This window comes from Moschus berezovskii, chromosome X (assembly GCF_049115385.1).
Source record: "Moschus berezovskii isolate FMDL1 chromosome X, NW_MosBer_1.0, whole genome shotgun sequence".
NCBI lineage: Eukaryota > Metazoa > Chordata > Mammalia > Artiodactyla > Moschidae > Moschus > Moschus berezovskii.
Genome location: NC_142488.1, coordinates 77,926,002 through 77,935,448, shown reverse-complemented (window position 1 = coordinate 77,935,448; position 9,447 = coordinate 77,926,002). Strand labels below are relative to the sequence as shown.

At 43.0% G+C, this 9,447-nt stretch overlaps 1 protein-coding gene across 1 annotated transcript; it reads left to right on the top strand.

The window, feature by feature from the left end:
• The first annotated feature begins 7,535 nt into the window (after positions 1-7,535).
• LOC148773356 (endogenous retrovirus group K member 8 Gag polyprotein-like) lies at positions 7,536-9,071 on the top strand. Its single transcript, XM_088834281.1, has one exon. It carries the CDS (start codon positions 7,536-7,538, stop codon positions 9,069-9,071), a length of 1,536 nt encoding a protein of 511 aa, XP_088690407.1.
• Positions 9,072-9,447: the final 376 nt, after the last annotated feature.

Sequence of the window (9,447 nt, the reverse complement as noted above, 5' to 3'; positions counted from 1 at the left end):
CACTAATACTGAAGCTGAAGTTGACCAGTTCTATGAAGATCTACAAAACCTTATAGAACTAACACCCCAAAAAGGATGTCCTTTTCATCATATGGGACTAGAATTTTATGTTTAGTAGTGTGTATAAGTCAATCCCAGCCTCCCAATTAATCCCTTACTCTCTTTCCCTGCTTGGTAACCATAAGTTTGTTTTCTATATCTTGTGCCTGACCTCTGGTGGGTGGAGCTAGGTCTTGTCCTCTGGTGGGCAGCGCCATGTCAAGTGTGTTTTGAAGTAGCTGTGAGCTCAGTATGTCTTTAGTCAGCTTTTCTGCTAATGGATGTGGCTGTTTTCCTGTCTTGCTGGTTTTTTGGCCTGAAGTGTTTCAGCATTGGAGCCTGAAGGCCATTAAGTGGGGTCAGTTTTGATGCCAAAATGTGAGCCTCCTGGGGAGCTTATGTTGATTAATATTCCCTAGGGCCTCTTCTGTGAGTGTCTTTGCCACCACAATGAGATACAGACAACCTCTGTCTCCCTAGGAGACTCTCCAAAACTCTTAGGTGGCTCTATCCCAGGTTCCTATGGAAGTATACTTTCTGCTGGATCCAAATGCACGTGAGACCCAGTGTGCATCCTCCAGAAATGGAATTTCTTTTCCTTAGCTCTGATGAACTCTTACGCTCAAGCCCTATTGGTCTTCAAGGCTAAATGTTCTACGGGTTCTTCTTCTTGATGCTATAACTTCAGACAGTATTAGAGGGTTATTTTTATGTGGGCATGTCTCTGTGTACCCTGAAGGGCTTATTTATTTATTTGGTGTGAGAGCTATGTTTAGTATCTATGTCTGCCACATTTTGTCTCAGTGTTTTTTGTTTTTTGACTATTTTTTTGTTGATTATTATCCTTTTGATAGGGGATTTGACTGGCGTTTTATCAATTTGAGGATGCCCTGGATACTGAACAGTGCCTCTCCTTCTCACTGTGGTTGTCACTACCCTGTCAAGAGTGGGATCTGCTCACTAGCTGTTCGAGTAGAGGCCCCCATATCTGTTTCTTAGATGTATTTCTGACATGTGGTACAAGGTAGGCATAATTGGAGAATTCCCACTGGGAGATAAGCTGCTGAGTATTCCACCCTGGAGCTATTCACCTGTTATTTTGCTCTGTTGTGTCACTTTTCACCTATTTTGTGAGCTCACAACTTACACTGTTGCTGGCATTGCTTTCAGCCCCACGTTAACTGTGGGTATGCCAGCAATTGACACTGGTGTTCTTCAGGCGTTGTTATTTCACCAGGCCAATAGCATAGAGTCACTAAAATCAGGTCTCAAGAGTGCAGTAATTATGGATCTGGACAGTGTAGGTGCCATAGAGGAAGCTCAGACTCTGACCTGTTCCAATCCCCATGTATGTGTGCTCACAGAGTCCACAGCTGCTCTCAGGTGTAGGAGCACTCATTACCTATTCCAGCGGTCCACAGGTGTTGATTTTACCAAGTAAGTCATGGGGGTTCAATCCACAGTTCACACAGCCACAAGGAAAGGGTTCAGCTCTTCTTCCTTAGTTGCACAGTCCCCTGGGGTTCAGTTTTGGTTTCAGCCCCACCTGTGTGTATGGGCCACCCACAGACCTCTACTCTCCACCCAAGAAAAAGGAGGCAGAGGTGGCTAGTGGGGTGTACAAACTTACAGTAGTGGCGGGAGTAGGCAGAGGTGGCAACCAACTTGGGTGTACATGTCCATCCAGCTGTGAAGGGGAAGAGGTGGAGGCTGGGGACACATGGGCCCACTTTGGCAGGAGGCCCTCCTAGTTACTGTGGTGTCAGAGTCCAGCACATTGTAAGAGGACATAATAGTAGCCCTGCCCCTTCACACATCATTCAAAAATGGCACTTCACTTCTATGGTGGTCTGGGTTTCCTCCATGAGCATCCTTAGCTGTGCAGCTCCTCATTCCTGTCCCCTCCATGCAACCAACAGCAGTTCTCTCCCTGGATGCACTCTCCAAACCCCGTGTTTCAGTGCTTAGCCTCTTGTCTGCACTGGCAGACACTGTCTCAGGTCGGGGGACACAGGGCTGTGGCATGGACCATCTGTAAATGTCTCACTCGGTCCTGCCTGCCACAGACCTGTTGTTGTGCTCTCCTATCGGTGCTCCAAACTCCCCTCTTGTCTTGGCTAATCTCTCCTCCGGAGAAGGAACTTCCCTGGGTGTGTAAACTTCCCTCTTTCAGTTTCCCACCTCACACCACTCCAGGGCTGCAGACTCCATCCAGTTTCCTCTTTTCTTCTTTTTCTCTCTTTTGATCTATCAAGTTACACTGGGATCTTTCTTGTCGTTTTAGGTGACCAAGGGCCTCTGCTAGCTAGCATTCAGCAGGTACTCTATGAGAACTATTCCATTTGTAGATGTAATATTGATTCATTTGTTTTGAGAGGTGAACTCCACATCCTCCTACTCCACCATCTTGATTCCTCCTCCATATTGTTTTCTTATATGTAGCAAGGACATTTCTAGTGAGATCAAATCTAAGAATATTTTCTAAGATTTTGCTATTATATATATATTTTTTTCATGCTCACATTATGGATCTCTAACATAGCTAATTTTGAAGCCATTGGATACCAAGGGTAAAGTGCAATAATTGCTCCAAAAGAATCTAGGGATTTTCAAATCAAGTAGAAAAATAAAATACTTTATTTTTAATACTTTGGACCAATATTCTTATCTTGATTCTACAGTTTGATTTAAATAAAAAAAAAAAGCAAAGGTTATAGCTACATATGTATAAAGAAGTAAAGAAAGAAGTCAGTTTTGGAGACTTCAAGACAAAGGAATTTAAAAAAATTATCTTGATAACAATAGCAATTGAAATAATAAAAGGAATGTTTTAAGCAAGTATTTAGTTGTTAAGGATTTTCAATATGGTGAAGCTGTCAAGTCATAGGTTTCCCTTCATTTTCATAACATGATAAAAGGAGGAAAAACAAGCAGATTTCAATTATGCATATAAGTTTTTGAAATACACTGCCAACTTCAGGTGCATGCCTGGATTTACCCAATAAGAGAATATCTGTAGAGAATATCTTCCATTAGAGTTATTCATATCAAATGGTGGCAAAAACAATAGATTTTATTAAGTGATCAAATAAGACACTATATCAAGATTTCCCAGCACCGTGAAGAAAATCTAGTGAGAAAATCTGGTTTGGTAAAACAAGAACAATAACACCATCAATACCAATAAGTAGTAAAATTCTTTTCTAAACATGAATACTATCTTTACTGTTTACTAAGTCAAGGCATATCCACTGTAAAATATCTAAAGAACTCAACGAATTAGTAAAGAAGAAGCAGACATGGAGAAATCTAGCTAGTAATGTTTGGGTAACTTTCCCATACCATATTTAAAGTCGTGCTTTCTTTTTATTTTTCATGTGATATTATAGCATTACAAAGTTTTTTTTTTTTTTGAGAGGAAAGGTATCAAGTATCTTTACAAAATGATTCTAATGGTTGAACAGTGTCTCTAAGTGTGATATTTAATTAATTTCTGATTACTGAACATTTAAATTCTTTTTTTCTATAATATTAAAAAGCACTGAAGCAATTATCTTTGTACATTTGCTTATAAACACTTCTATCATTCTTCTATCATTACTTTTTCAGCACGTATTCTTTTTTTCTTTTTTTAATTAATTTATTTTAATTGGAGGCTAATTACTTTACATTATTGTATTGGTTTTGCCATACATTGACAAGAATCTGCCCTGGGTGTACATGTGTTCCCCATCTTGAACTCCCCTCCCACCTCCATCCCCATCCCATCCCTCTGGTTCATCCCAGTGCACCAGTCCCAAGCATCCTGTATCATGCATCGAACCTGGACTGGTGATTCGTTTCACATATGATAATATATATGCTTCAATGCCATTCTCCCAAATCATCCCACCCTCGCTGTCTCCCACAGAGTCCAAAAGACTGTTCTATACATCTGTGTCTCTTTTGCTGTCTCGTATACAGGCTTGTCATTATCATCTTTCTAAGTTTCATATATATGTGTTCAGTTCAGTTCAGTCAGTTCAGTCGCTCAGTCGTGTCCGACTCTCATGAATCACAGCACGCCAGGCCTCCCTGTCCATCACCAACTCCCGGAGTTCACTCAAACTCATGTCCAACGAGTCAGTGATGCCATCCAGCCATCTCATTCTCTGTCATCCCCGTCTCCTCCCACCCCCAATCCCTCCTAGCATCAGACTTTTTCAGTGAGTCAACTGTATATATTCTTCAAAAAACTATATCACATTTTTCACAGTTCTGGATGCTGGGAAATTCAGTATCAAAGTGGTAAATTCAGTGTCTGATGAGGGCTCAGATCCTGATTCACAGAAAGTGCCTTTTGTTGTAACCTCACATGGTAGAGGGGCAAGAGAGTGCTGTCTTTCTGGCTTCTTTTATAAAGTCCTTAATATTGTTCATGAGGGTTCCACTCTCAGGAACTAATTACTTCCTAAAAGTCCCACCTCAAAGTACCATCACACTGAGGATTAGGTTTTCAACATATGAATTTTCATTGGACATAAACATTCTATATATAATGTGGAAAAATGATATTTTATAGATACTAAATAATACTGCCCCTAATTTCTAATTCTATATGTCATTGGAGTTTAAATTCTTCCTTGAGATTACTCTTCAGTGATTTAATGATTCAAGAGGGTTGGCTTGTAACCTCATCAGTTCAATTCAGTTCAGTCGCTCAGTCGTGTCCGATTCTTTGCGACCCCATAAACTGCAGCAAATTCAGGCTTCCTTGTCCATCACCAACTCCTGGAGTTTATCCAAACTCATGTCCATACATTCGGTGATGCCATCCAACCATCACATCCTCTTTTGTCCCCCTCTTCTCCTGCCCTCAATCTTTCCCAGCATCAGGGTCTTTTCCAGTGAGTCAGCTCTTTGCATCAGGTGGCCAAAATGTTGGAGCCTCAGCTTCAACATCAGTGCTTCCAATGAACACCCAGGACTGATATCCTTTAGGATGGACTGGTTGGATCTCCTTGCTGTCCAAGGGACTCTCAAGAGTCCTCTCCATCACGACAGATCAAAAGCATCAATTCTTTGGCGCTCATAAACTGCACCTTAATGATACCCCAGGGTAATTAATGTAAAAATCGCAGGGTAGAGTAAGCATCTATAACTTGAGCTACATTACTCTTCACCATTTTACACTGAGCTATTGAACGAAAATAAGTAAGTAATTTTAATTAGGTCCCATTTGTTTAATTTTGCTTTTATTTCCAATATTCTGGGAGGTGGATCATGGAGGATCCTGCTGTGATTTATGTCGGAGAATGTTTTGCCTATGTTCTCCTCTGGGAGTTTTATAGTTTCTGGTCTTAAATAAGAAAGCTATGGTACATGTACACAATGGAGTATTACTCAGCAATTACAAAGAATACATTTCAATCAATTTTAATGACGTGGATTAAACTGGAGCCTATTATACAGAGTGAAGTAAGCCAGAAAGAAAAACACCAATACAGTATACTAACGCATATATATGGAATTTAGAAAGATGATAATGATAACCCTGTATACGAGACAGCAAAAGAGACAGATGTATAGAACAGTCTTTTGGACTCTGTGGGAGAGGGCGAGGCTGGGATGATTTGGGAGAATGGCATTGAAACATGTATATTATCATATGTGAAACAAATCGCCAGTCCAGGGGCTGGTGTACTGGGATGAACCAGAGGGATGGGATGGCGAGGGAGGTTGGAGGAGGGTTCAAGATTGGGAACACATGTACACCTGGGGCAGATTCCTGTCAATGTATGGCAAAACCAACCAATATAATATTTAAAATAATTAGCCTCCAATAAAAAATTAAAAAAATAATAATAATAAAGTGAAAAATAAAATAAATTAAAAAAAAATAAAATGAATTAAGTAAATAAATAAAAACAATCATAATTAAGAATTGTAATGAATGATAAAATAAACTTTTTAAAAAACACAAATAAATCATTTAATTCCCCAAATATAAGGAAAATATAAAATATGAATATTAACAACAATAATAATTACAACCTTACAGATAAATCCTCACGTCAAAGCTCAGTATGCATATTCTTGTGCTCTTCCTTCTGTGTATAATGATTTTACTTGTTCTCAGAAACACTACATACTTTAAGGCCCCGTTGGAGTGTTATCCTTTCCATGAAACTATTTCAGAGATTCCTGTGCCAAAATACCTGTGTACATTATTAAAATTCGTAGTGATTTGTACATATTTCTAAGTATCTGTCTCACAAATCTCATTTTCAACCTCTTGAGAAAGGTCTTTTTATTGACCTTTCACTCAGTTGGTGTTTCAGATTTTGATGTATTTAATATGTGCAATTGAAATGTGTTGAATATAGGGCGCCTTACATGTGTTCACAAAAAGATGGCGCCTGACAGATGTCAGGAGGGCGTGGCCCCAGATAACCACAAAAAATTCTGATTGGCTCCTGAACACCTCCCCTTGCATGCTTTAATGTGATGGGAAACCCTTTTTCAAAAACCCAGCGCTTGCCCCACACTTGCCTATATATAGGAGGAGCTTACACCAATAAAACAGAACTGCCTTGACAGAAACCCCACTGCTTCTGAGTGTCTCTCTCTGGGCAAGGGAGGCTGTGGGGCGGGCGGTCCGCTCACCTCTTCTTTGGGGCTTGCTCCTTCAGACCTAGACCCCCGGAGGGGCTAATCTCAGGCAGCTCTCTTGCCGAGACCGAGGCTCCCGTCAATCTCTGGCTTCCGTCTTGGAGCGCTACAGGGCGGGAGAAGGGAAAGGGAGAGAGCGGATTCCACGCTTGGCGCTGGAAGGACCCACATCTGGTGCCGTTACTCGGATCTTCTCAGTGAAAGCCACCCCCACTGCACGGTCTTGAAAGAGAGACGATAAGACAGCCCTCCAGCTTCAGTGCAGCGGTCCCACTGAGGGCCACAACCCCAAGGTAAGTGTTTGCAGGTTGAAAAGAAACCTCCAGGGGTGAGTACAGCAACTGACCCTACTTCTTCACATTTTCATCCTTTCTTCATTTTTCTCTCTTCCCGTTTCTTCTTCTCTTTCTTTCTAAGGAGTTCAGTGAACGGCAATCATTCGGTGGGGCAACTGAGGTTTCCTGCCCAAGGCACTCCCTGTGGGATAACTGAAGGCTCTCCAAGTTGGTGTTCTAGTAACAGGAACCCAATTGGGTGAATTCCCTCCTTCCCTTTCATTGCCAGGGGCAAGGCCAATACCACTCTGTGGGCACGGGTCGGGCACTTAAGAGCCACTAGGGCGCCCGCCACTAGAAGACTCCCGTGATAGGATAAGGAGGTCACGGAATGGGCCAGAAGCCATCAGGGCACCCACCTCCCAGAAGCAAATTTCTGTGCAACGTTCAGGCACACCACTGTTAAAGCATACTACCACCCCAAGATACAGGCCGCCACCGCACCCCATGAGGCTTTTTCAGTGGATATCCCTGGCAACATTTCTAACTGTCCGCAGTCTCTCTTGAATCATGGGGAACTCCATAAGCAAGACAGATGAACCTGCCCTTAAGGCCCTACGATATATGCTCAAAAGTAGGGGACTAGAAATTTCTGACACCCAGGCCGTTAAAGTCTGGGGAACTATCACCTGGTTGGCCCCATGGGTAGCCTCAGCCAACCTATTCTCCTGGGATACTTGGGACAGAATACATGTCCTAGCAAGAACGAGGGAAATACGAGACGGGGAAGACCCACACCTAGGGTTCTACCCCACCATTACTGTCCTTAAGAGTTGTTTCTCTATTGAATCTAAATCCCTCAATGGAGAAGGAGCTTCTACACCTGATTGTGATAAACAATGGGAACAATTTGAGAAAGAACAGCTGACCCCGGGTAGTGAGGAGAGAGTAAAGGACATCACCATAAATAATAACCTATGGCCACCAATATGGGGGGAAGGTAAACCCAATAATGGCAAAGACCCACTTAGCGCGACCGAGCCTGAGATTCCCAAATCCCACCTCTACCCTCCACTGATGCCCACCAACAAAAAGGAGGTCAATGATGCCCAGCCCCATCCGGTAGGAGAATCCCCTTGGAGAATTAAAACCTACCCAGAGGACCCTTGGGGAAGGCCACCACCTTTTACAAATTCGACACAAGCCTTCCCTGTTAATGTAAACCCTGGGGGCAATCGACCAGCAGCTTGGTACCCCTGGGAACCAAATGATCTCAAAGAGCTCAAAAAGGCAGTAGCAGAAGATGGTCCCAACTCCCCATGGGCAGAGACTATTCTCCAGGACCTAGCCCACCAACCCTGTATGACACAGGATTGGAAAATGTTATGTAAAGCGGTCCTTCCTAGTAACCAGTACATTAAATGGTGCGTCTTCTTTAAGGAGGAATGCCATACCCAAGCTGAGAGGAACCAGGCCGCCAATCCTGTTATCCCCATAGCATTCGGAATGTTATCTGGCACGGCCGATCAATGGAGTACAGGTATACAACAAGGCGCCATACCGGCCCCATACACGGATCAAGTTCGGACCATTTGCCTAGCCGCCTGGAAAAAGTTAGAGGAGGGTCCCAGTGAGCCCGTAATATCAGGGATCACCCAGAAAAATAATGACGACCTCCCCACCTTTATTGACAGAGTCGAAAAGAGCATGCAAAGAAAGTTCCCTCCAGGCCCTTTGAGAGAGCAACTCATTAAAATGTTGGTATGGGAAGGAATGAATTCAGACTATAAGTTGGCTTGTGCTGGGCAGAAAGATAGGTCAATGGAAGGTTGGCTAATAGCCACCAAAGATATTGGAACACACCATCACCAGGCGCAAAGAATGGTGGCAGCCCTAGCGGCTCAAACTAAGGCTCTGGCCTACACTTTGTCCTTGGCTCTTAACAAAGTGACAACCACTCAAAGCTCAGGCTCAGAAGGGACCCAAAAGGAGAATAAGGGCAGATGTGGAAAGGAAGGGCACTTTAAAAAGGACTGCCCCCTGAGGCCGGGGAGAATTGGAAATAAAGGACCACCTACAAACCCCTGTCCACGTTGTAAAAAGTGATACCATTGGATAATAGATTGTAGGTCCAGATTTTATAAAGATGGGAAGCCTTTAAACTAAGTGAGGGGCACTCTCCAGCCCTGTCATCCCAAGGGGAAGCCCCAAGCCCTCCTCCTGGGGTATGCTAGCCTGAGGTTACTGAACTCTCCCAAGAGATGTCTGATAAATTAGAAAAGTCCCCATAGTGCCCGGACTTAGGCCAAAAATGCACATGACTATAGGAGGAAAAAAGTTCAGATTGACTAGTTGATACAGGTGCTGACAGAACTATATTGAGACAAGAAGAAGTTCCCCCCACCTGGTCTACAATAGACGGCCCTCAATTAGCAGGCATCGGGGGTAACACCCCCTCTCGAGAGTCCACTAAATGGCTAAA

What these genes read in the sequence shown, in the direction of transcription:
- LOC148773356 (XM_088834281.1), top strand. Translation starts at nt 7,536, where the DNA reads ATGGGGAACTCCATAAGCAAGACAGATGAACCTGCCCTTAAGGCCCTA.